The following is a 26,253-nucleotide window of genomic DNA, read 5'->3' on the forward strand; positions in this document are numbered from 1 at the left end:
AAGATGACACATATTTACTTCAAATTGATGCATCCCAATGGTGCTTGTCAGCCACCACATTTTGAATGATTTTCCCCCATTGTTAAGCCCCCTTAAAACCAATGTGAGTCCTCACAATAAGAACAAAATAGCTGACTTTTTCCTCAGCTCCTCCCTTTAAGCAGTTTGTTAATAATTGAGCAAGCCAGATTTATCATGATTCCCCAGATGTAGCATGTCAGAGAGCCTGCATGGATGGATGAGGATGAATATTGAGCCAGCTAACCACACCACTTCTAACACAAGTATTTCTGGCTGCCGGCAGTGTCAGCTCTTTTTTTTTTTGTAACGTATACTGTAATAATAAATTCCTGCCAGAAAAAGCTGTGATGGAAAAAATGTGATGGAACATAAGCTTGTGTAAAAAAAAAACAAAAAAAAACCTTTGCATCCATTTTTGACGTCCTTGCGATGTTTAATTCCAGTTGGACAAATTATTAGAAACATCTCTACCTCATTTCGATTCAGCGTGAGTTTTTACCCTCTGTTCTTCAATATGTGAGAGTGTGATGCCGCTCTGATGAAGCAGCGAGGGAGGGGTGAGACACAGAGAAGAGTACGAGAAATAATTAGAGTGGAGACGGGCGGAGCGACAGGTTGCCTGCTAAGATTTCCGTCTTGTGATTGCAACCGAAGTGAAGTGTAACTCTTATCTCTGCAAGCATTCCTCTTCTGTGATTGGTCATTGTTAAGCATCACTTATCATCCCTTATTTAAAATGTATTTGACCGTACATTTCAACATTTCTATAAAGGAATGAGCCATCTATCTTACCCCCGACAGGCCTAATGATGCTGAACAGGTACTTTAATTGGTCGTACGGGTTGTTAGACGGAGATGGGTGTTTCCTGAAAGCAGTTTGGCGAGGAAATGGACTAATTGGAAACATTCTGTGTGGTGAATATTAAAGCTGATTGAAAAGAAGACTGTGATGGAGTGTTGACGAGCTATTGAACAAACACACTGCATTACCTGCTACAGAGAGTATGGTCTGATTTTCACATGCATCCAGACGTTCGACTGAAGGGGGACTTGGGCGAAAGGCGGGGTACACCCTGGACTGGTCGCCAGCCAATCACAGGGCACATATAGACAAACAACCATTCACACTCACATTCATACCTATGGACAATTTGGAGTCGCCAATTAACCTAGCATGTTTTTGGAATGTGGGAGGCAACCGGAGAACCCGGAGAAAACCCACACGTGCACAGGGAGAACATGCAAATTCCACACAGAGATGGCTGAGGGTGGAATTGGACTCGAGTCTCCTAGCTGTGAGGCCTGCGTGCTAACCACTTTGTGCGCCATGCAGCCCCTGTGCATTTTTAAATAAACTAAAATACAAAGACACTTTAGACTTTAGACACACATGCACAATAATAACATAATAATGATAATCATCATAATGTAGTGTACTTGAGCTAACACTCAACACACTCTGAATCCCCAACGTCACTTCCTGTTCACATGTATGGAAAACATTTATTGAGTATGAGTCTTATTTATGTCTTAAATTGCTTATTTTCTCTGATTATATTACCTATATTGGGTGTAAAGGTGACTATAGGCTATAGGGGTGTTATTTCATGACTAGAGGGCTCTAATCATGGTAAAAAAATTTATTTAGAAAGTCTTGACCAGGTTTTCTATGCTCTGCAATCCTGAATCCTACTTCACAGAAATTCACTTATTGCAGGCAAATCATGGCAGTCAAAGTAAACTTAACCAGATTGCATCAACACAACCTTATTATTTATTCATAGTAAAAGAATATAAGTATATCCAAAACCTCCATCTCACGACTGTGAGGCCAACATGCTAACCACTCGGCCATGGTGCAGCTCCAAGATGGTTCAATGACATGCAGTTTTTGTCAACACCGTGAGACTTAATCACGATGCTTTGTTGTTTTTTTTCTTTTCCCCTCACCGCCATCTAGTCGCTTTCAATATCTCATCTGATTGAATTACAGCGGGGTGGTGCTCCACTGAGGAAATGAAGCTGTATGTGTGCGTGCACGTGTCTTTTGCTCTGCTTGAATGTGAATCACATTTACTTTTATGCTTCTTTGTTGAAACCAAAAAAACAGACCAAGTATACTGGATGATCGATAAAGTTGTGTGTCGGTGGAGTAAGTGAACCTCTTCTTCTTGAGAGGGAGGGTGACGCCTCTCTCTGGATAGTTGATCTTGGTCCATAAATCCTGATATCCCTCACGGCTAATCCGATAACGGCCTCGTGCTCCGGTTCTTTGGGAATCAACTGATCAAACTCCACCAGGTTAGTGCCATAGGAAATGACTCGGACCATAAACTCACCGCTTCCTCCTGCACTGTCTGCGGCCATAGCACTTCTTCTTCATATCATGGCTCAGCTTTAAGACTACTGAAGCGTGCTCAAGGGAAATATTTACAGAAAAACATTTTTAGGGTAGAAGTCTGTATTGCACATATTTCTACAACAACCGTGATTTATGAGTTTAATGTTTTTCTCCTTCATTAATTGAACAATAACGGAAATCCCCTGCTGCTGTGAAAGGTATAGGATTTAAACTGGTATGGAAAAACATCACAATGGTGTTTTTATCTGTTATTGCCTTAAAAGAAGCGCTAAATATCAAATGTTGAGGAAGTTATGATTATGCATTTGTGAGAGGGGGTGAATGGGTTCTATCACAGCATCATTTCATTCAAGAGACACTGAATGGCTCCCACCATGGGTGGGCCAACGCCTATAAAAAGCCACTCCCAGCATTTCTGAATCAACCACACATGATGATATTTCCCTAAAAAGCATTTACAAGTGTATCTGGCCTGTCCTTTTCAGAGTCCCTCCCACACGCATCTGCTCCCCAATTAAAGCGAGCTGGTGTGTAGATACACATGCATTCCTTGTCACAACTTTATTCTTCTAAGCCGTGCACACTGTGCATACTTACCTCCGCACCGCTCTCACCTCGCTAAGTCTTCTCCATCCAAAGGCATGCTGGAGATCAAGTGGAGATATCAATGCATAAGATAGACTAAAGGCAGCTAATGTTGTTAGGTTGTGTGTAAATCAGCACCCCGGACAGCGCAGTGAACACGCTATTTTACACCTATTATACACTGTACTCAATGAACCTTGGAGGTTTAATTGGTCTGTGTTTGCCTTCTTAGTCATGCTGCGACATCTTAAGAATCCTACATGTGCACAACACAATACACACCAGATGCCTAAGTACTTTTAATACTATATTGAGGATCACCTCATCTCGACGACAAGGAAATAAGAGATCCAGCTCACAAAGACTTGATGTAGCTTGAGGTTGTCATCAATTGAACAATATTAATTGAACGTACTTAATATATACCCAGAAATCACTTACAACTTTATCACTCCTGTATTTAAGCATGTCTGAAACAAAGAAACCATACCATATTGTATCATTTGTCATGGTGATAAAGCACAATGTAGTACAAAAAGTGACACTTTTTGTGCACAAATCCTGGGTGTTTTGGTGTGTGTCACTGCAGGTTGCTGCCCTAAATAGACTTGTCTTCCACAGGTGCACGGACGGGTCATTGAAAGCCAATGAAAGCATGCGGAGTATTTGTTTTTCCAAATAAATTCAATTCTTCTGGTCTTTATGTCTCCAGATGGCCCCGTAATCTGGCGCATGCTGACCTACCCCCCCACGCGGCGGGCTCTTCTGGTAGGTTGCGGCCTCCAGATGTTCCAGCAGCTTTCTGGAATCAACACCGTCATGTGAGTGTCGGCGTCAGCGCCATGCTTTTTAGCTCAGTGGAGCATCTGCGGAAGCAGCAGCTTCACCCTTGAGGTCAGTGAGTGTTTTTTCTGCGACATTCGGAGTATCAGTGATGAGAGTACGAGTGCACTCAGCTCTCTCCCTAAGGACGCAATGCCGTCTCTGTTAAAACTTCAATCCATATACATTGTATACATAAATACAAATGCATACACGTGAACCCAATCCCCCTTTTAATGCATCATGCACGGGCCTTGTATCACGTTTTTCTATACAAATGAATCATTTTGAGCACTTAAATAACTGGTCCTTCTGTTCCCCTCCTGTTTTAATTGCAATTCATTCGCCTAACTGAGTAGGCAGTAATATGTAGGATCACTTTTTACACTTTTTGCCTCATAAACACCACATCAAACGGACACTGACTCACATAGCTTAGTAGTGCTCTATTAAATCACAAAGTATTTCAGGGGTGGCTGAGAAGAAAACGAGCGCCTTTTTTTTTTTTGCTGTTTTGTTCTTGTTATCTTTCCATCTGTCTCCATCTCACCGCCCCTTTGAGATGAACTATATTACCAGGCTCTGTAAACAATCTGGGGATGTGTGCTGTTGCCTGGTAACCGTCGGAGCAAAGGCAATAGGCTAAGTGTGTGCTCGTACATTCGGGCACTTTACACACACACGTGTGGTTGTTCGAGATGTGACACCTGACTGATGCAGGTGTGTGTGACTGTATGCATGCTTTACAGTGCTTGCTAAATGAGATCCCCTTGACAGGTTATCATAGGAGGATGTGGACGATGTGACACATTGGATCTGTCACATATCTTATTTGTGTCATACTGAATGGCCGTCAGATTTTACTGTACATTTGTCTTCATTTTAACCAGCAGTGTGAACGGCAGCGGTCACAACTCGGGGCCTATGCTCTCCTAGCATTACACCAATGCATCTGGCATTAATACGTGCAGGCTCCAGTCTGCTGTTATGATTCTAATTACCGCCACAAACAAACACAAGGGACAGTTCTGTAGAAATGAAACTTGGATTTAATTTGGAGGCATCAGTGTACAGCTTGGACAGCACATTTGAGATGGCAATACAAGTGAATGCACCTCACAGTGTACATGTCCAATTGTGAGAATCATTATCTACAATAGCTTTAATAGGTGTGGAATTCACCAGAGCTAGTTGTGCTAGAGTGCAAGTTGTGACTGGAACCCTCTTCCACTCCCTCATGATGACATCACTGATGAAGCTGGTGAATGTAAGACACCTTGCACTTCTCCATCTTCACCTCCACCAGCTTTGGGACTCCAGCAAACTACAGTGAGAGCCATTATCTACAAATAGCGATTCCCAGGAGTGGCCGGCTAACTAAAATTACCCCAAGAGTGCAATGATCACTCATCCAAGAGGTCACAAAAGACCCCACAACAAGATCCAAAGAACTACAGGCCTTATTTGCCTCAGTTATGGTGGGTATTCATGACTCCACCATAAGTAGGTCACTGGGAAAAACAGCCTGCATGGCAGAGTTCCAGGACCAAAACCAATGCTCAACAAAAAGAAGATTAAGGCTCATCTTGGTTTTGACATAAACCATCTTGATGATCCCCAATATATTTGGGAAAATAGGTCCAATGTGGTCTGTGGTCCAATGAGACTAAAGTTAAACTTTTTGGAAGGTGTGTGTCCCATTACATCTGGTGTAAAAGTAATTCTAGTAGTAGTAACTCTAGATACAGTAGTATCATAGCAAACAGCAAAATATGGTGGTGGTAGTGTGATGGTCTGGGGCTGTTTTGCTGCTTCAGGACCTGGATGACTTGCTGTGATTAATGGAACCATGAAGGAGAATGTCCAAAGGAGAATCCGTTAGTGACCTCACGCGGAAACCATCTGGGGTTCTGCAGCAGGACAATTACTGAAAAGACACCAGCAAGCCCACCACTGATTGGCTGAAGGAAAAACAGAAGACTTTGGAGTGGTCTAGTCAAAGTCTTGACCTGAATCCTAGTGAGATGCTGTGGTATGACCCCAATGTGGCTGAAGGACAACAGTTTGGCAAAGTAGTTATTAGGTTTAGGTGGAAATAATTTAGGTTTGGATTTTTTTTTATTGACTAATATTTGTTTGATGAAACAAAAACTTTTTCACACCACCATATACTGTATCATCACAGCCAGTGTCCTATCATCCCTATCAGCCATTTTCCCCAGGTGGACTCTATTATTCATGCATATTTGAATTATTCACCAACTTCTGTCTAGCCACACACGTGTGCTAATAATCTCTTCCAGCAGCATGACCGTAATACTTCTTGACAGTGATTCATTTGACTTTGATCCACATACTAAGAGTGTATGTATCTTTTTTATGCCAGCACCATGGCAACCACAGTCCTCTACATTTCAGTAGATCCTTGGGTCTCAAACTTGACTCAACTCCCAGAGCGGGGCTCGTGTTTCTTCCTTAATTGGGTGGCTCAGGTGCACCGATTCGAGGGGAGGTATCAAGAGAGAGTCACATGCTGAGAAATTTGTGACAGAGACGTTGTAAAGTAGCCAACCCATGCGAACCCCTTCTTCCCCGTCATTACTAAGCTTCCCCACTGAGGTCTTACTAATATAGCGTCACGGCTATGACCATTGATTGTTTGCTGATTCCTAAAGGCAAACATAATTGTCAGTCTGGTGCAGTGCATTGCAGGCAGATACAGATACAGATACAGATACATTACACAGATGAATGAATGTGTATTCTCCTCTATGATGGTTTTACCCTCCTGTTTATCCAACCTTTTCTCTCCTTCTAATTCACTTGTAAATGTGGAACAATGTGCAACAGCAGTGAGTGGAATTAGACATCATTCCTCTCTATTGAGCTGCTAACTCGGATGAAAGGTCAGTGTAGAGAGATAGAGAGATAGTGGAAAGAAGTAGGCATAGTAAAAGATGATGTTGTGTCTGGGCAATTGAATGTGTGTGTGTGTGTGTTTGTGTTTGTGTGTTGCTCTGGTGGTGAGAATGTAAAGGTTTTGTTTTATAGAAGCTTCACTTTGACAGAAAAAAAAGACCCATATCAAACCCAGAGGAACACCTTTTAGAACAGTGTGAGGAAACAAGTCACCACTGTGCCCAGCATTACATAGTACTGTAAAAATGATACTAATAGTTTTTTTAATATAAGATACAATTTTTAATTGCGTTTTCAATGCCAGTGTGAATGGTTGTTTGTCTATAGCCTCACAGCTAGGAGACCCGAGTTCAATTCCACCCTCGGCCATCTCTATGTGGAGTTTGCATGTTCTCCACGTGCATGCGTGGGTTTTCTCCGGGTACTCCGGTTTCCTCCCACATTCCAAAAACATGCTAGGTTAATTGGCGACTCCAAATTGTCCATAGGTATGAATGTGAGTGTGAATGGTTGTTTGTCTATATGTGCCCTGTGATTGGCTGGCGAGCAGTCCAAGGTGTATCCGCCATTCGCCCGAATACAGCTGGGATAGGCTCCAGCATACCCCCTCGAAGATGGATGAACTTGTCCTCAGTTTCAGTAGTTTTGGTGTGAAACAGTGTGTCTGCACTCTGACGTGTGTTTCAGTGGGCCTTTGACACAATTCCACCTCACAGATGGTCACACGGGCAAATGTCATGCGGGAAATGTCACAAAACACCAGTATTACATGTCCGCCCTACAGTATGTTGGCGTGCTCGTTCCCTCACTGTGCTCCAAATGAAGTTGGCATCTTCTGAATATGAGCACTCTAAAAATAACACGTTAACATTGGTACATAATTTATTTATTATAATAAGAAAATCACAATAATGTCTTAATTCTTGGAAATTCCATGAAATGAACATCAAACATAGATGTTGATTTTGGAGCTGTTATGCATACAAATATATATCAATCAATCAAATAAAAATGTTGATTCATTTAAGTCATAAATCTGATTGTGACAGCTGATATTTGTTTATTTGTATTTTCTTTACAAGAGCATCCTAATCATGGCCTACCTCCTCCCTCCTTTCCGACAGCGCCTTTTTTAATCTAATCACACACACACTTGAGCACATACTGTATGTACTTGAATACTAGGCACAAACATCATATTTGCAAAGAAGGAACAGATGGCACTAATGAAGCTGCATGTTTAGGATCACAATATCATAAAAGATAAGCAATGTTTTTACGCTAGGATAACAGTAGAGTCCTGCTGCTTTTAGGACCTTCATTCATTCATTCATTTTCTATTTTCATTTTCTTATCCTCCCAAGGATTGCGGGGGTGGCTGGAGCCTATACCAGCTGTCTTCGGTCGAGTGGTGGGGTACACACCCTGGACTGGTCGCCAGCCAATCACAGGGCACATATAGACAAACAACCATTCACACTCACATTCGTACCGATGGACAATTTGGAGTCGCCAATTAAGCTAGCATGTTTTTGGAATGTGGGAGGAATCTGGAGTACCCGGAGAAAACCCACGCATGCACGAGGAGAATTGAACTCGGATCTCCAAGCTGTGAGGCCTGCCCGCTAACCACTCGACTGCTTTTAGGACCTATTGCAAAAAAAAACTACTACAAAATCCCACATCAAAGATCCCCTCTACATAATGTGAACAGGCTGCTATTTTTCAGGGTCTACTGGAAAAATCCTCATCAAAGATCCTCTATGTGACAGGAGCACTTTTTCACAATTTTCGCTATTTTGAAGGACCTACTATAAAAAGGCAAGTCAAAAATCCCCCATATGAGAGCATAGTAGTGTCACTTTTAAAGACTGGAGCATTTTATTTGTTATGCTGCTATATTTACCGACTACAAAAACGCTACTCAAAGATCTTCTATATAACGGGAGTACACTGACATTTTTAAGGGAAAAACATACAAATAAATACAAGTAAATACTTCAATAAAAGTGTTGAAATGTCTAAAAATAAAAATGACCTAAAGGATAAAATATAATTAAATGACTTTTAAAAATGTGTAAAAAAATAATACATATAAAAAGGGCTGCACGGTGGGGAGTGGTTGGCTCGCAGGCGTCACAGCTAGGAGACACAAGTTCAATTCCACTCTCGGCCATCTCTGTGTGGAGTTTACATGTTCTCCCCGTGCATGTGTGGGTTTTCTCCAGGTACTCCGGTTTCCTCCTACATTCCAAAAACATGCTAGGTTAATTGGCGACTCCAAATTGTTCATAGGTATCAATGTGAGTGTGAATGGTTGTTTGTCTATATGTGCCCTGTGATTGGATGGCCACCAGTCCAGGGTGTACCCCGCCTCTCGCCCGAAGACAGCTGGGATAGGCTCCAGCACCCCTTGTGAGGGTAAGCCATAGAAAATGAATGAATAAATAAAAAAGACATATAAAAGTTGGTGTGTTCAAGGTTGAGAACATTTAAGAACCCCTGCTCTAAATGACTCTCCTAACAAGGTCATCCGACATTTTTATTCCTCTCTCTCCATCTCAATATTATTTCTCCGAGCCGCTGTCATGGTCATCTGTCTCCATCCCGCCCGCCGCCACCTTGTCTACTGTTGTCACTCTGTTATCAGGCTATATAAACGTTCCGCCTCTCCGTGCCATTTGCAGGTACTACAGCGCCACCATCCTGCAGATGTCCGGCGTGCGGGATGACCGCCTTGCAATTTGGCTGGCCTGTCTCACCACCCTCACTAACTTCCTCTTCACGCTGCTGGGAGTGTGGCTGGTGGAAAGAGTGGGCCGACGGAAGCTCACGCTTGGAAGCATCGTAGGTGAGACATGAGAAAAAGACCTACCGTTTGGAAACATTGAAGCATCTTTATGGATTGATTTTTGTTTTTTTTGGGGGGGGGGGCAGGTACATGTCTCAGCTTGTGTGTGCTTGCTGTGGGCTTCCTGTTGTCAGCGCAGCACAGTCCTCCTGTCACCTTCCATCCTTTAGAGCCTTCGATGGCCAACACCACCTGCTTCAAGTATCAGTGAGTACACACACACCAAGTTAACAAAAGAATTATAATGGTAAGATATTGGTTGTAATAGCGACCATTTACCAATGCTCACCCCCACGGTAAAATGTCAGTAAGTGGTGAGTAATGGAGGCCTGGCGCGGCTCCTTTCTTCTGATAGGTAATGGTCAGTGTGTGGGCTTTACTCTGTTTGTGGTGAAGTGAACTCAGCGAAGCCACAGGCACTCCATCTCCTTCATCTTTGAACTGTGCTGCGTCCATTAGATGTTGTCACCATGAAAGAGCACTCTTGTACGGGGCCAAAGTGGGAGTAAATTGTCACAAAAAGGCAATTTACTCTATGTGTGTATGCCTTTTGACTATGAATTTTATTTATATTTATATTTATATTACCTATTATATTAATTATATTATTAATTAGATGGGTCCTGTTAATGGAAATGGCTTCTCTGTGTGTTGAATTCAGGCTGTGTGAGCCATGCATGCTGGACCCGGCTTGCGGCTTCTGTTATCGTGAGAATGGCTCGCTGCTGCTCACCTCCTCCTGCGTTCCAGTCAATAGGGCCTCCACTGAGCAGGCGGCATGGGGCAGGTGAGTCACAGGATGCACGGGGGGAGGGTTACCATTTACCATTGAAAGATGAAACATAATTGGCCATTCATGGTCCCCATTCGTAGGTGTTCCAATTCCAGTCAGATGAAGGAACACACGTACTGGGCCTACAACTACTGTCCCACCTCCTTCTCGTGGCTGGTCTTATTAGGATTGATGCTCTACTTGGCCGCTTTCGCTCCTGGTAGGAGACGGCTTTTGTTGTGTGTATAGCTGCAATAGAAAAGAAAGAATAGAGTGACGTGGGATCACCATTGTGGAATCAATTGAGCCTAATGCAAAAGCTGAATAGAATCATCCATTAGAGTCAATCCATTAGTGAGTCATTGTTATCATGGAAGAAAAGACTCAAAAAATTTGAGTCATATTTTTTGGTTTTGTACGCAGCAATTATAGAAGAGGTGTTGATTGACTCTCTCATCAGGTATGGGTCCCATGCCCTGGACCATCAACTCAGAGATCTACCCTCTATGGGCAAGAAGTACTGGCAACGCATGTGCAGCCGGAGTCAACTGGACCTTCAATGTCCTGGTATCACTCACCTTCCTCCACTTGGCCCAGTACTTCACCTACTATGGTGAGCTCCGACAAACACTACCACTACTTTGGCCGTGCTATGTGTATCTTCACCAAACCAAAACACTCTCAAAATAATACTCCTGTAGGCGAAATATTGGGTACACACAAATATTCTGTCGACTTCCAGCCTTAGTATTCTCATTTGAGTGAGTGGAAAGCTTCTTTGAAAGTTTCAAGTCTAAGAATGTTGTCCTCTCTGTGACATGCTTCCTTCCTGAGCAGCTAACACCTTCTTCCTCAAGCTGTCCTCGCCGCCTCCTCAGTCAACAGCAGGCTTCTTCTCCTCCTCCTCCTCCTCCTCCTCCTTTTCCTGAGACAGGAAGGATTTTGACCTTTCATGAAGCAGCCTATGGATCTATTATTATAATGACTGGGGCGATAATACGTCTCATGAGATGTGCATCCATCTCAACATGCAGAAAAAACATTATATTGCTATGAATAAAAGGTATTTGGACAACATTAGGTACATACAAATCTAATGATAACCATGTTTTTCCTTACTTATCATTTGATGGTGCTGTGGGTGCGTAGATGTGTGTAATAATTTCCGATGTGTATGTTTAATTACACATGGAAATGCCATTCTGATTTGACAGCAAGGAAACAAATCTTATGAAACATGTGTCAGTCAGTTGGTGTTTCCAACACGACGCCCCGATGGGGGGAAAAAAAACCCCAAAGGTGCTTTTAGTTAAAAGACAGACCGCGTGTTCCTCCGCTGCTATGACTTTCTGTTCTTTTCATTTTTCTTTTTTTGTTATATCTTCCCACAGGAGCATTCTTCCTCTACTCCAGCATGGCCCTGCTGGGCTTCATCTTCATCTACGGCTGCCTGCCTGAGACCAAAGGCCGGCGTCTGGAGGAGATCGAAGCTCTGTTCGAGAACCAGCTGTGCTCATGCGGCGCGTCCGATTCGGACGAGGGGCGCCAGGTGGAGTACATTCGGGTTAAAGGGTCAAACTACCATCTATCAGACAACGACGCGTCTGACGTAGACTAGAGATGCTCTCACGTGTTAAAGAACACACACAGGGTGCTCTTGGTTTTAATGGTGAGCTGAGAGCCTCTGGTTGACCTTGTGAATGTTTGTGTTCTCAGTTCCTCCTCTGAATTGAAATTTGGTGGACGAAAAACTCAAACCGTGCACCACACTATATCAGCAACGTGTAGAGGTTGTGTGTCTTCCTTGTGGACACTTGAACAAACAACGGCAACCATAAACGAGACAATAACACTCTTTTAAAGCCTCTATTGAAGGATAATAGTCCATCATTTTGCTCAAGTTGTCCATTTCATTATTTCTTTTCGAATGTAAGCTTGTAGCACGGTCTTATTATTTAGAGTAGCTCCCGGCTTCTATTTTTACGAAACGCATAGTGACAGTGGGTGGCTGCAAACACCAAACAAGTAGCACTAAAGGACTGCTGCTGAGATCTCTTCTTCTTTCATTTGCTTCATTACATGTGCAGCAGGTTCGATGCCATGTTTCCAAATCCAGTATTTAAGATTATAATAATTGTGCCTGGTGTTTTGTGACGGGTGCCCTCTCAGCCCAAAAAGTGCACAAGGATGTTGAATATGTTATAATTTATTTATTTTTTACTTTTACATGTCGATGATTATTTTTTTTTACTTTTTGTTGGTGTTGTCTTCCACTGCAGCCTTTTGTACAAAACCCATCATATTTATGTCATGTGTGACTCATGATGACGACTAGGTAGACTAGACTACGTTTAAAGTACTAGTAGATGGTTTGCTGCTCGATAAAAACTGGTTTTAATGTTAAATGTCAGAGCAGATGTCCCTTCATTAACTGGCATTAAGTGTCAACTTCTGCAGAATACTGTAAGTCTCGGAATTCATAATAACCCAATATAATGAGCTCCAATACAAAAGCTATAGCAACAAAATAGGTTATTGGCATTGACAACAATAATAAACATATTGGCCAATGAACTCCAGTGTCCAGTGAGTGTATATTAATGAAGCATAACGCTTCATGTTATGATAGGATTCAATAGTTTATGCAACATTTGTCCAATTTGAAGTAGTCATTCATAAAAATGTGTCATGGATTGGTTTGAAAAAATAATTTTGCACTTTTATCAGACAGTTCCATTCCCAGACTGTGCAACTTGTGACCAAATATTGCCGTGATTGTTCCGGACTGCACTTTTGTCACAATGTGCTGTGTTTTCGCGGTTGTGTTAAAGCTGTCTACTTGTGGACAGTTATTGTGTACTTCTGGTGACATCATGTGTGTTTCTACAGTTTTCAATGAAGTAGAAAAAAAGACTAATAGAGTGATGTATAGTATATTTATTCATTATTGTCTGAGCTGTACATGTTTTGCGAGAGTTTATATTCTATAAAAAAAATATCTTGAGTGTACGAGGGGAATTAAATAAACTGCTGAATCAAGAACGCTTTGGAGTTTTTATTTCACCAACAGGAGGATAATACCATTCAGTCAGGACAACATGGAACAGGTATGTCCTCTTTATCGTCATCATTCCTCCTCCTTTCTCTGCTTGAGCAGGAGCAAAATGTTGGCTATTTCCTCAAGCGTTTCAGCCTCCTCTGAGAGTCTACTGGTGTCTTGTTGCCCTTTGACCTCATTCTGCTGCACTTCTAGAAAAAGAGCACACATTCAGCGGCATTGTACCTTACAGAAAAGTGAGGTTAGCAGGGGTTAACTCATGTACCTTTGCGGTTGATTCGCTTCATCATGTCTTGGAAAAGCCTTAATTTGTTGCTACTTCTGTTTGTAGGAGAGTTCCTGGTCTTGGTTCCTCCATTGATAGCTATTGGAGCATCTATTATGGAGCCAGTCTGCCCCCTAGTGGACGCCTGCTGTCGTGACACATCAACAGGTGACAGGTGTAAGGCCTCTGAAGATAGACTGCACTGAGTCGCAGCATCACACATCTCATGGGTGGTTTGGGTTTCTGCTTCTCGCATTTCCCTGTGTGTTTTCTTCAATGTGCACATTTCTGAGCTCTCAGTTGGAGCTTGCACGTGAGGAGACGCATATGGAGATGTGTTGACATTTCTTATGCTGTCATTCTTCGTCATAGTTTGACAATCCCAGTTCTGTTGTTGATTTATGCGCGGAGTAGTGTCTGAACAACAGGCTTGATCCAATGGCTGCTGGCATTCTTCACACTAATAGACACGGAGAAAAAGTCTGATCACTTTAAATCAAAACGTTGGAGGAATGCTAACTTACATCACTGGAGTCTGAACTCAGGCAACCCCTTCTACAAGAGGAGCTTGGTGAATAGCCATTCATTGGGTAGTCGGGACATGCTGTTGAGAGAAAAAACGTTGCTTTGCATACATAATGAATGGATCAATGTGTTGAACTTAGGGGGACCTACCAAAGTGCATGTTGCTGCAGTTGGGCAGCTGCAAGTGAATCATAATCATTATATTGAAAAGTAGTAGTGTATTATTCAATATATTGTTACTAGGGCTGTCAAGAGACGATACACGAGATTGGGTGTATGAGATAAGATGAAATTTTAACATGACTTGTCAAGTTCCGGTAGTTTTTATTTACTCTGTGACAAATTATTATTGATGATTGCATATCTTACCTGCACACCAATGACCTGTGGTTCAGGGACAGTTCTAACACAACAAAAGTCAACAAATTAATTTAAAAATCACATATTTAATTGCTTAAATACACCTACTGTGGTGTTGAAGCTTGACCTGCTGGTTCGCCTTTGAGATGTGTCTTTGTTTTTTCACTCCCAAAAAAAGCTGTAATGCAAATGCATGTGAACAAAGTGTGGCTTTACCACGTCATCTTAAAATACCATCATATTCTTCATGGCTGAAGCCCATAAAGACGTCCTCTTCAAAGTGCTGCTCCTTTCTCGTCTGGTTCAGAGTGAAGTCCAGCACGGGTTCCTGTTCTTGGTGCAAAGACATGACTTCATTTCTTGAGTGTCTACTGGCCACGCTGTAAAAATAAAACATGGGTTTTAATTTCAGATTATGCACCGTTAGATTCCAAGTACATACTGTAAATATGCCCTCACAATCGTTTTGCAGTTGGGGGTGTGGCCAGGTTAGAAGCAGAAGGCCAGGTGGTGCCCTCTATCATCGGCCTGGGTTGAAAGTAAGGCTGAAACTAGAACATAAATAGGTGTTACACTAATTCATGCCCCCGTGTGGGAAGTGGTCATGTTCTTTTTAGGCTACCGTGTTGTGATCCTGCCCCGATGTGTCCCAAGGCGAAGATGGCCACTGAGACGGTGGCTGTGCTTGCAACTGCAGGGAGAATCTTCCTAAAAGTATCCATAAATTCACAAAGCATTCCATTTTCTCTATTTTATAAGATACACCACCTTGGCCTCCTGAGGAGGAGGATGAGGACGAGAAGGGGCTGACGGGATCCACTATTGGCGGCAGGTATGCTGACGCACTGTTGTCTGAGTTGGCTGACTCCAGAACAGGTGACAACTTTAATTGATAAGCACATTTATTTAGTACACACCAAACAAATGTTCATTTTCGGCTAATTTTTGTGACTTACCTGCCGTATCTTAAAAGCTTGTGGAACAATATGTCTTCTCTTTTGTCCTTGAATGCTGCAACAGAACAGAATACTGACTTTACTTACCCAAAATACGTACACCATTAAACACTTTCTTGACGCTTTTTACAGTCACTGAGGTTCTACTCTAAAAAACATCTAATCCCTTTGTGCATTGTGTATATTGTACCTGGAGGAGCATAAATGAACCCCTGTAGCTTTGACTATGAAGGGTCCCCTCTACCTGTATAAAGGTTGGCTGTCAACAAGACTCAGCTGTGATGGAGAACAGGGGCTCATAGGTAGCACTAAGGGTTCCATTCCCCGCTTCTTCCCTCTTCCTTTGGCGCTCAGCACTGATACTGGAGGAGGATCTGAAAGGGAGGAGATAATTTGATGGTCCAGAACCAAAATGCCTGCCTTTAAAGGTGTTTTTTTTAAAGCCACTTTTTGCTACAAGGGAAGTCCTATATAAACCGAAATCTTAATGTACCCAATTTACAAATTACAAATGGTGCTATAAAGCGTGGGATTTATACAGTATATGTATATTTTTACCTGTATGTTCTTTTTTTGCAGAAATCTGGTTGACAACAAACATTGTCAACAGGTCCATACTGCCAAAAGTGACACTTTGGGTGGATGATGACGTACACTTTTCACGTTTCACTTTATTTTGCATTTTCCTCTTTTCAAAGAACTCCTGTGAAGATTAAGGAGACAAATTGGCTACACTAGGGAGATGCGGGTGGCAAAAATGCTTCCAAATGCCTTACACGCTGCTTTTTTGTATCGTTCTTCATAATAAGCCGGCTCCTGCACAGAAAGTACGATTAGCATGCTAAGCTAATACTTCATAAGAACAACGGTAATAAAGTGTTTAATAACCTTACCTTGACCCGCCAACCCAGTTCATTTTAGACAGCAAACAAGGCAGACTATAGTCGAGAAACTAAATAGAGAAAAACTAATTAATAAATAAAAGTTGTCAGAAGAAGTAATGGCTGTGGAGGTTAAAAGCGTATATTATTGCTAATGTGCACGACACACATTAGTCTCAATTGTTCAAATGTATATCATTAATGAATTAATATGCCAAAGATAATGTACGAATCACAATTAACCAATGTAACTTCAAATATAAACAGCAAATAAAGTAATATGTTTATATTATATTTCCATCCTGTATTGTATACTGTCCATACAGTATAATGTAAGTGGTCCAATAGAAACCGGCGGAAATGAATAGTCAAGATGGCGGAAGCTATCGCACAAAGTCAAGTAGATGGGTTAATAAAATAAAAGCATTGATCAAATGACATCGTTAAATTGGGTCACAGTGGATTTATTTTGAAATCCAAACTCGGAAGTTTTAGCTTTCTACTAACAACCGCGTCATTAAAAGCTTCAGATAGAAGACGGAGGATGTAGGACCGTTACACACCAACACGGCCGTTCAAGGTCCGTCTGTCTTCTCATGTCGACGCAGTGAGTCAGGTTTAGGGGATGGGTGTTGGCGGGGACAGAGTAACGTCTTAAAAATGTCGACCATCCTTGATGCGGCGTCCAAAGTGAAATGGGACCGCAGGGCTGTAGCCAAGCGAGCCGTGTTTCTGGCGGCTGCTGCCTACGGCGTCAAAGCGCTGTACCCTGTCCTCTGCAGGCAAGTGTGCAAAAATAAACCGGCTCAAAACGGCTCTACGTGTTCGTTAAAATCGCGCAGAGATGTTCCGGATCCTACCAAGACGTCCCCTGGGGTCAACGCCGAATTTTTCAAGCAGATGCTCGAACTTGCTAAGATCCTCTTCCCCAAACTAGTGTCCAAAGAGCTCGCTTTGCTATCCTTGCATTCTGTGGCTCTCGTCTCCAGGACGTTTTTGTCGATATACGTCGCTAGCTTGGATGGGAAGATAGTCAAGACCATCGTGGAGAAGCAACCCAAGAGCTTCATCATCCAGCTGATCAAATGGCTCCTCATCGCCATCCCAGCCACCTTCGTCAACAGCGCCATCCGCTTCTTGGAGTGCAAGCTGGCTCTGGCTTTTCGCACCCGGCTGGTGCACCATGCCTACAAGACCTACTTCACAGACCAGACCTACTACAAAGTCAGCAACATGGACGGGAGGCTCACCAACCCGGACCAGTCCCTCACGGAGGATGTGCTCATGTTCTCCCAATCTGTGGCCCATCTTTACTCCAACCTCACTAAACCCATCCTTGATGTGATGCTCACTTCCTACACACTCATCCAGACCGCTCGGAGCAGGGGGGCCAACGCCAGTGGACCTACGCTGCTGGCCGGCCTCGTGGTCTTTGCCACCGCTAAAGTGCTACGGGCTTGCTCGCCCAAATTTGGAAAGCTGGTGGCCGAGGAAGCACACAGGAAGGGCTACCTGCGCTATGTGCACTCCAGGATCATTGCCAACGCCGAGGAAATAGCCTTCTATAGGGGACATAAGGTATGTACAACGCTAATAATTCCATGCTGGCTCACTTGTGTTGCCTTTGGCCTATGTGATCCCACCCCTTCAATACGACATATTTGCATGGATTACGATATCCCTGGCAGGTGGAGATGCGTCAGCTCCAAAAGTGCTATCGCGCCCTGGCGGACCAGATGAACTTGATCCTCTCCAAGCGTCTGTGGTACATCATGATCGAGCAGTTCCTCATGAAGTACGTGTGGAGTGGCAGCGGCCTCGTCATGGTGGCCGTGCCCATCATCACCGCCACCGGATTCGCAGACAACGGTAGAACAGACAAAATGACTAGAAATGGTTGCTACGGTGATTGCGATGCTTGTGTTTTTGGCTTCTACAGAAACAGCTGACGGTCGCACACACATGATGGTGAGCGAGAGGACGGAGGCTTTCACCACCGCCCGCAACCTTCTGGCCTCGGGAGCTGACGCTATCGAGAGGATCATGTCGTCCTACAAAGAGGTCACCACCCTCATCTCAGCTAACCAAACAACATAATATAGCAGGCTACAAATGGAAATTATTTGGCCTCTTGATGTACTCCACAAGATGGCAGCTTGTCTACCTCTGCATGCGCTTTAAAATGTTGCTCAGCTGTCAGTATAAATGTGTGTCACGCATGCCGTGTTGCACTCATTATGGCTATAAATACTGACTTACCAGTTTCCTCCTTACCGCTATTACAACATTGGTTCTATTGCTGCTGCGTTGCAAAATATACTTGACCATTTTTTCACATTTTCATGCACTTCAAATCATTATTAAAGTTAACGGAAAAAGTTATCTAGAGTCACATAAATATATAATGACGCAACATATCAGACTTCCACCAAATGTAAGCTCTTAGCAAGCAGCTCGCCCACTTCTTGACATTTTTGTGTGCTCTGATTGTGTGTTGTGTGCACTCACACAGCAAGCCTCTGCTTGTATTGCCAAGATGGCATTCCTTCGACGTGCACTCATGAAGGTGCGTGTTTGGATGAGTAGCCAAGATTCTGATTGGTCCCCATCTCTTAAACTCTTTTGTGTCTCTTCTTTTCTTTTCTGAACTCAACTTATTCAGTTGTAACAACACTTACAGTAAGTGGTCATGACAAAGGAGAATAGCGGTTTTGTCGTTGCCTTGGTAACTCCAGATGCTGGCGACAGATCCTGCACTTGTTAATGGTGGCTGTGGAGTTTGCACGCACGACATCTGTGTGGGCGGTTTCCGCCCACATTCCAAAAACAGGCATTAATTGGCGACTCAATTGTCCATAGGTATGAATGTGAGCGTGAATGGTTGTTTTTCTATATGTGCCCTGTGATTGGCTGGCGACCAGTCCAGGGTGTACCCCGCCTCTTGCCCAAAGTCAGCTGGGATAGGCTCCAGCATACCCCCGCAACCCTCGTAAGGATAAGCGGAATAGATGGATGGATTTTAATCCCAATGTGTTTGCAGCATGGAAATTCCCATATGTTTATGTGTGTTATCTGTATACATTTTCAGAAATTTCAGCCATCAAATATAACGAGAAGGACGGAAGAGTGAAATTGTTTGCTTTAGCCTGATGACTGGCCATGGCTCCTTCTCTGAAGGCTTAACCTCGCCGTGAATAATCCTCCATCTGTTGATCTTTTAACTTGCATCGCTCTCTCTCTCTCCGTTTCACCATTAACATATGTATGTTGTCGAAGATCAGGCTTCATATTTTACTTTGTGTTCTACTTGAGTCAGTGCAGGCTCACATGGCATCTGTGTAGAGTCAGGATGCGTGTGTTAGTTGAGAATCAAGCTGAGTCCACAGCCTGTCTCGTCTCTGCGGGGTTTGGCGCAACATTGATACAGCTGATTTTCTACTTGAAAGTGTTTGCTCTCAAGAGAATGCTGTATGAAAAGTAACGTTTGTGTACAAACTTGGCAAATATGACTTATTTTTAGTATTCTAACATATAATCATCATGCTAAGATTGACTTAAAAATGACCTTTGACCCACTGGCATGTGTGTTCAGGTCACAGAGCTAGCGGGCTACACAGCACGGGTCCACAACATGTTTGTGGTGTTCGAGGACGTCCAGCGGGGCATCTACAAGCGCTACTCTCTCACGGCCGCGACCGGAGTGGAGAAGAAGAACAAGCCAGGGATGCACATTGACGGACCGCTGGAGATCAAGGGTATGCACCGCTGCACCTGTGAAAGCGTTTGAATGCAACACAATACAAACCACATGGAAAGGGAAGGGCAAAGGTCAACATATCTAGAACAAATCGCCTCTTAGAGCAGCATTAAGTTGAGAGGGTTTAATCCTGTACTGCCTGTTTTCTTGATCCTTTTTTTACATGTCCTCTCGTCTCAGGGGAAGTCATCGACGTGGATAACGGCATTGTGTGCGAAAACGTCCCGATTATCACGCCAAACGGGGACGTTGTCGTGTCAAGCCTCAATGTCAAGGTGATCATTCATACATTTATATATAATATATATATAAGACCGGGGATTTTTTTAAGAGAAAAAAATCTGAAAAAGATAGGGCGACAGTGTTGCTCTCAAGACTGTATTCATGTATTTATGGCATAACGGGCCATAACTGGGCTTTATGGATGCTGTTGGAAACTTGAAAAGTGTGCAAAAACATGAAAAACAATACAAATATGCTGAGAAGTACTTTGTCATTTTTTACATGTGAATGTTGACACATTTGGATGGGGGAGAAGTAGGAGCTGTCGCCAAAATTATGCAATAAGACAAAGCCGCTAAATTTGTCAACATTTGTCCTGAGTGTCTGGAGGATTCTGATTCTTTGCTAAACACGGTCTTACAGGTTGGCAAAAAGCACTGCAGGTTACCCAGCATGCCTTGCGGTGTGTAGACGGGGGGGTGCTTTTGCTTTTGTTTGTGCGTGCGTGCCGTGACTGACGCGAGTGTTTGGGCGAGTTCCTTTCCGCCGTATCAGTGCGTGTATGCTAAGCTGATCACTGCAAATAAATGCTACTTCCTTAAACTACATTCGCAGACAGTCCCATTTGAACGTGTTTAAGAGCGACAATGAAATGTACGGCCAAATCTATTTGTGGCTGTTCTAATGTATTTGTGCCGGGCAGCCACAAATAAATACCTATATGGGAAACACTGCTGTACCATATCACTGCCTGCAAAACAGCAGTTGACTTTTCCCCAAGAGTCAGAGCTTTTCTTCCTGTCCCTCACACACACACCTCATGTACCAAATTGTTTGGTTCTTTTTTTCTATTATAATGAAAAACATGCGTCTTTTTATGTTTTGGATTTTGAGATTTTTATAAAACATGTAACACATGTCTACAATAGCAGGCCTTTTACACACTGCACATTGGACTGTTTGTTTTGCTGTCCATGGCTATTCATGAATGCTGTCCTGTGCCTTTAAGGTGGAAGAGGGCATGCACCTATTGATCACGGGGCCCAACGGCTGCGGTAAAAGCTCCCTTTTCCGTATCCTCAGCGGTTTGTGGCCTGTCTACGGCGGTCGCCTCCATAAACCGTCTCCTCAGCATATGTTCTACATCCCTCAGAGGTACACACACGTACAGTACATGTTGTGCAAACATTCCTATGTACTACATCACATACTATTATCGCTGTATTGTTTGAGCACCGTGCTGGTAAACCCTGTCTGTAATGGAATCTATTGTAACAGGAGCTGTGTGCGTGTGTACAGTACTACTAATGTTACGTTTACACCTTTGTGCGTGTGTGTCATACATTTTTTTGCCCCGTTCAGTGTATTTTTCACATGCATAAAAGGTTTCCACCTCACTATTGTGCGAATGAGGCAACATTAAAAAAGATGAATGTTGCACTATGACACTAAAATGCATAGATTTACCTGTGAAATTAATTTAATTTATCATTCATTTTAATCATAGCTTAATGTGGACACCTCACACACCTCACAGTAGTAAATATTTAATACACGGGTGAGCCGGCTGCCCAGTAGATGTGAGCGTATTATTTACATCAGCAACACTTGAGGCACAATGGAGGCTTTTCTTTGGAAGTAGTCGTCCCTTTAAGTGTTCATTCGATCCCACTTCAAGACGAATGGTAGCGCATGTCACCATTCGGTTGCTTTCAATACATTATATAAAAGTTGACAACAAAGTACAGTAGATGTTGTATCTGTATCTGTTTTTTGTGTGAAATGCCATTAACTTGATGTGACTTGTGTCTGTGTTAAGGCCCTACATGTCCATGGGCTCTCTACGGGACCAGGTCATCTATCCAGATTCCGTGGAAGACATGGCCGCCAGAGGCCTCAATGACAAAGACCTGGAGGCCATCTTGGACATCGTCAACCTCAACCACATTGTCACCAGGGAGGGAGGTGTGTGGTCTCCAGGGTATTAACCTGAGCTGAAATGGACTGCCAATCTTTTCTGACCAGCCAACAAACAAAGGTTGATTGTTATTGGAATAAATTGCCGTGGGCAGCTTAGCGATGGTTTAACGTGTGAAAAGCGCCACTGGTGCAAAGTCCTTCATCAAATATGCAATAATAACAATCAGAATGTTACATTGATGTTGTCATGATAACTGAATTGCTGTTTGCCTTCAGGTTGGGATGCAGAACTAGACTGGAAGGACGTTCTGTCTGGAGGAGAGAAGCAAAGGATGGGCATGGCTCGCATGTTCTATCACAAGTAAGGACATGCATAAATAATCACAGCCCAGGACGTGAGGTACAACCGAGAATGTATCGTCGGAGATCTATTACAAACAATTCTAAAACACAAAGCCAGCTGGGTAGTTTGCTTTTAGTATAAATAAACACAAACTATACGCATGCAAACATGTTTTCATGTCATAACTCCATTTTGCCATTTCATTTATAATATACCACATCACTTTTTGTCCACTACTGAAATACGTAGTATGAAGTAACCTCAAGATAAGAGGCTTAAAATTCTAGAAAAATGACCGTAAATGCTCCAGTTAATGCCTCTATTCGCTTAATCTCCGCTAGTTGCTGGGTGTGTGGTGTACAATTCATTAGTACCTGGTCAAAAAACATTATCTGCTGTGGCTCGAGGAAACCCCCCCCAATTGATTCCCCCCGTAAGCAGACAGTAGCTGCATTTTGGAGTACAGTGATATCTCATTTATCGCAGTAGGTTGGTTCCAGACCCGACTGTGATAAGTGAATTCCCACAAAGTAGGATCCCTGATTTTAAATGTAATATGTTTGTAGTTAGAGCATAGAAAACCTATTTACAACTTTCTAAATATGTTTGTTTAACATTATTAGAGCTCTCTAGATATGAAATAACACCCCTACAGTCACCTTTACACACGTATGACTCATAATAATCATATAATAATAATAATCATTAATAATAATAATAATAACGTATCACATAATAACAAAACAAAGACATACAGTCATGGTATTTTTATGGTAATGGTTTAATTTCATTTGAACATGCATCAGATTACAATTGAATGCATCACATAATCAGTTCACAGTTCCACATGTCCAAAAGGAGTAGGAAGAAGCAAAGCTTATTAAATCCTACCCCTCCATCTGGTACTTTTACAATCAGTAACTGTTACATTTGTTCACTTCCTGCTTTCCTCATGTAGTTTTAAGTTTTTTTATTTTTTTTTTTTAATTAATTAATTTTTATTTTATTTTTGTCACGTACCGAAGTACGAGGTGATATGACCATACAATGACATAATGGGTACCATTATAGGCCATATTCAGCAACAATGATTTATTAATGAATATTTTCAAAACAAACTGTGATAGTGAAGCTGCTAAATTTGAAGCACAAAGTGGCTAGGGGTTACGGTGTCATGAGTGGTCAGCATCCAGCAGTTTTATGTACCTCATCATGCGCTGTAAAATGTTGCTGAGTTGTGAGTGTACTGTTGTTGAAAATGATCTGGCCTGCGCTATTCATGCTGGCTGAGCATGTAGCATGAGTCATCAGTAAGCCAAGATGACTGTTATTAATTGGATGGACTGGCTGTGTGTGTAGGCCGAAATACGCCCTGTTGGATGAGTGCACCAGCGCCGTGAGCATCGACGTCGAGGGCAAAATTTTCCAGGCGGCCAAGGACGCTGGCATCTCTCTGCTGTCCATCACGCACAGACCATCACTGTGGTGAGAGTCGCCTCTAAAACCTCCTCTCCGATCCGCCGCATGCGTCACCTCCTCCTCTCCTGGCAGGAAGTACCACACGCACTTGCTGCAGTTTGACGGCGAGGGCTGCTGGCGCTTCGAGCAGCTGGACACGGCCACGCGCCTCTCGCTCACCGAAGAGAAGCAGCGCCTGGAGAGCCAGCTGGCCGGCATCCCCGAGATGCAGCAGCGCCTCAATGAGCTCTGCAAGATCCTGGGGGACGACTCGGTGCTCAGAACAGCTGACCAGTGAGGGTAGGTGGAGGGGAGGGGGAAAGGGGAGGAGCTTCCCTTTGCCCTGCACACACATTTGAAATGATTTTCCATGTCTCACGCATGTACGATCAAACATCCTCAATTTTAAGCAGCAAAAATTTTATTTTGAAATGACAGAGAGCACATTTTCATGGCAAGAGGAATGTGGTTATGAACTGATGTTTCATGGATTTGTCTTCAATATTAATTTATTTTAAGTAAGACTTAACTTCTACAGTTTTTTAACTATCTGTGGTGTTTGAAGATATTTTAATATAACTACTAAATTAATTTCAAAGCAGTATTCTGCTTGATTTAGATTTTATGATGCTAAATTTGACCCGTTGGTGTTTTTTAATGTCACTACATGCCTTTTTTTTGTGTAGTTACTCCATTTCTTTCTCCAACAACTGCCTGTCTTTCTTCCCAACTTTTGCCTCTGGCTTCAAGCCCACATGGACTAAAAAAAAGGAGCGATTAGTGATGCAGGTCCGGCCCCGAATACTGAGGGCTTTTTGGTTTACTGAACAAACACAATGAGCGAAAGAGGCCCCCTCTGCCGAGCAAGCAACTGACCCTGGAGGTCCAGCTCGGTAAATGTCATGTGACCACACAATTAGGTAGTCTTTTGCATAACAGACGTTATTTGCGTAATTTAGTTTTGCTTCTTCCTCTTGCTACAGTGAAATTTCATTATCTCATGCATATTTTAGTAATAAGATGCCTTGTTTGTATATTTGACGGGGGGTCATGAACTAGAATGACAGCAAATCCTGCACCTTTCACATTAGGACTCGTGCTTTTGCGAGAAAAAATGTAATTGTTGATGCTGTTTCGCCTCCTAGTTTGTTGCGAGCAACTTAGCTGAAGTTGCAGTATTGTGATGATGACCTATGATGTGTTTGAGGGCTGCGGTAAATCTAGGGCACATACAATAGGTGCTCAGGGCACAGCTGGGACACTGAAACAATGTCATGTTGCTGCTTTTTGATTTTGCCTGTCATGCTTACACTAAAATGAGTGGAGCAAACAGGAAGTGTGAATCATATGCTGCCCTGCTCAGGATAATGGCTGCGACTCAACTTCACATGAGTTTGTCCCACAAAATATGACTTTTACTTGCATTTTCATTCAATTGTAATCCGGTTATTTCACACTCTATCTGTATGACGGTTTCCTTTGCTCTGGACAGAGTATCACACAGGCTCTGGGGTTGCCGTGGCAACAGCATTCACATCTTGTGAGTCAGACTCCATTGACAGGAGGCATGAATGAGCCTCTGAATGACGTGGAGTCTTCATCTAACGCCTCAAAAATCAGAACAAAGTGAATGAAATTTCACACAAAATGTCCAATGCTGGCCTAATTGAGCTTGTGACAGGACGGGAGGTTTTGTTGCATGGACGGAACTTTTTTGTTCTATATTTAGGGGACAAGTCAGGATCCTTTTCCAGAGACAATTATAATTCCCGGCATCCCATTTGTAAAATGAACATTCAATGTATCTGCCGTGTGCAAATACTTGGACAATTTTACCATTTTTGTGTTCACCATGCATGTAGAACCAAATTGCATTGTGTAGAAATGTCCCAATAACCTTACTTTACCTGATCCTGTTGCAGTAACCATGACCTTCATTGGGGTGTTAATGTGCATGTGTTGGCGCATGTGTGTTTCCATCCTATCAACAGAAGTGAAGATGTATTTTCTTGGAAATAAAAGCATTACGGTGCCGATAACTAATGTTTTAATGTATTAATGTAACAATGTTGCATGCTCACTTCTCCTGAAAAATGAAATATTATTTATTGATATTTTTATCATTATTACTTTTATTTGGTTTTCATTTTTAATTTCAATGCAATTACTCAATTAC

General features: G+C 42.7%; 3 protein-coding genes across 8 annotated transcripts in view; 2 read left to right on the forward strand and 1 right to left on the reverse strand.

Moving 5' to 3' along the window:
* Nucleotides 1-13,361, forward strand: part of LOC131132006 (proton myo-inositol cotransporter-like) — a 33,414-nt gene extending 20,053 nt beyond the window's left edge. For all 5 annotated transcript variants that reach the window (XM_058077134.2, XM_058077135.2, XM_078798583.1 and 2 more), the window contains 7 exons: nucleotides 3,681-3,789; nucleotides 9,397-9,560; nucleotides 9,647-9,767; nucleotides 10,222-10,347; nucleotides 10,434-10,552; nucleotides 10,793-10,945; nucleotides 11,724-13,361. In XM_058077134.2, coding sequence (XP_057933117.1) covers nucleotides 3,681-3,789; nucleotides 9,397-9,560; nucleotides 9,647-9,767; nucleotides 10,222-10,347; nucleotides 10,434-10,552; nucleotides 10,793-10,945; nucleotides 11,724-11,950 — 1,019 coding nt within the window. In that variant the 3' untranslated portion in view covers nucleotides 11,951-13,361. The remainder of the gene's footprint in view (nucleotides 1-3,680; nucleotides 3,790-9,396; nucleotides 9,561-9,646; nucleotides 9,768-10,221; nucleotides 10,348-10,433; nucleotides 10,553-10,792; nucleotides 10,946-11,723) is intronic.
* An 11-nt stretch (nucleotides 13,362-13,372) lies between these two features.
* redic1 (regulator of DNA class I crossover intermediates 1) lies at nucleotides 13,373-17,492 on the reverse strand. 2 transcript variants are annotated; one of them, XM_078798586.1, is made up of 16 exons: nucleotides 16,941-17,492; nucleotides 16,390-16,448; nucleotides 16,273-16,312; nucleotides 16,055-16,199; nucleotides 15,741-15,870; nucleotides 15,497-15,551; nucleotides 15,309-15,423; nucleotides 15,163-15,248; nucleotides 15,000-15,091; nucleotides 14,775-14,920; nucleotides 14,649-14,718; nucleotides 14,550-14,583; nucleotides 14,331-14,358; nucleotides 14,180-14,259; nucleotides 13,656-14,115; nucleotides 13,373-13,581 (listed from the first exon to the last, which is right to left on the reverse strand). In XM_078798586.1, the coding sequence occupies exons 2-16, from the start codon at nucleotides 16,410-16,412 to the stop codon at nucleotides 13,460-13,462; spliced, it is 1,626 nt and encodes a 541-aa protein (XP_078654712.1). In that variant the 5' UTR covers nucleotides 16,413-16,448; nucleotides 16,941-17,492; the 3' UTR covers nucleotides 13,373-13,459. The 2 variants fall into 2 exon arrangements, with proteins under 2 accessions (XP_078654712.1, XP_057933122.2); XM_058077139.2 differs by having other exon boundaries at nucleotides 15,163-15,423.
* Nucleotides 16,877-26,116, forward strand: abcd2 (ATP-binding cassette, sub-family D (ALD), member 2). Its single transcript, XM_058077129.2, has 10 exons — nucleotides 16,877-17,955; nucleotides 18,066-18,246; nucleotides 18,317-18,438; nucleotides 19,970-20,132; nucleotides 20,315-20,409; nucleotides 21,366-21,511; nucleotides 22,176-22,321; nucleotides 22,553-22,637; nucleotides 23,979-24,104; nucleotides 24,171-26,116. Exons 1-10 carry the CDS (start codon nucleotides 17,038-17,040, stop codon nucleotides 24,373-24,375), a joined length of 2,187 nt encoding a protein of 728 aa, XP_057933112.2. The 5' UTR covers nucleotides 16,877-17,037; the 3' UTR covers nucleotides 24,376-26,116.
* The last annotated feature ends 137 nt before the right edge of the window (nucleotides 26,117-26,253 follow it).

Source organism: Doryrhamphus excisus, linkage group LG2, assembly GCF_037039965.1.
Source record: "Doryrhamphus excisus strain RoL-2023G ecotype Guam linkage group LG2, RoL_Dexc_Guam_v1.1, whole genome shotgun sequence".
Lineage (NCBI taxonomy): Eukaryota > Metazoa > Chordata > Actinopteri > Syngnathiformes > Syngnathidae > Doryrhamphus > Doryrhamphus excisus.

Bases quoted from the DNA above. Each gene is read 5' to 3' on its own strand.
- redic1 (XM_058077139.2), bottom strand. From the start codon at position 16,412: ATGAACTGGGTTGGCGGGTCAAG. The intron at 15,552-15,740 runs GTAGAGGGGACC...GTTCTGTTGCAG, and splicing joins GACAGCCAACCTTTATACAG to CATTCAAGGACAAAAGAGAA. The intron at 14,260-14,330 runs GTAGGTCCCCCT...TTCTCTCAACAG, and splicing joins CTGCAGCAACATGCACTTTG to CATGTCCCGACTACCCAATG.
- abcd2 (XM_058077129.2), top strand. From the start codon at position 17,038: ATGTCGACCATCCTTGATGCGGCGTCCAAAGTGAAATGGGACCGCAGG. The intron at 21,512-22,175 runs GTACACACACGT...GTCTGTGTTAAG, and splicing joins ATGTTCTACATCCCTCAGAG to GCCCTACATGTCCATGGGCT. The intron at 22,322-22,552 runs GTGTGTGGTCTC...GTTTGCCTTCAG, and splicing joins CATTGTCACCAGGGAGGGAG to GTTGGGATGCAGAACTAGAC.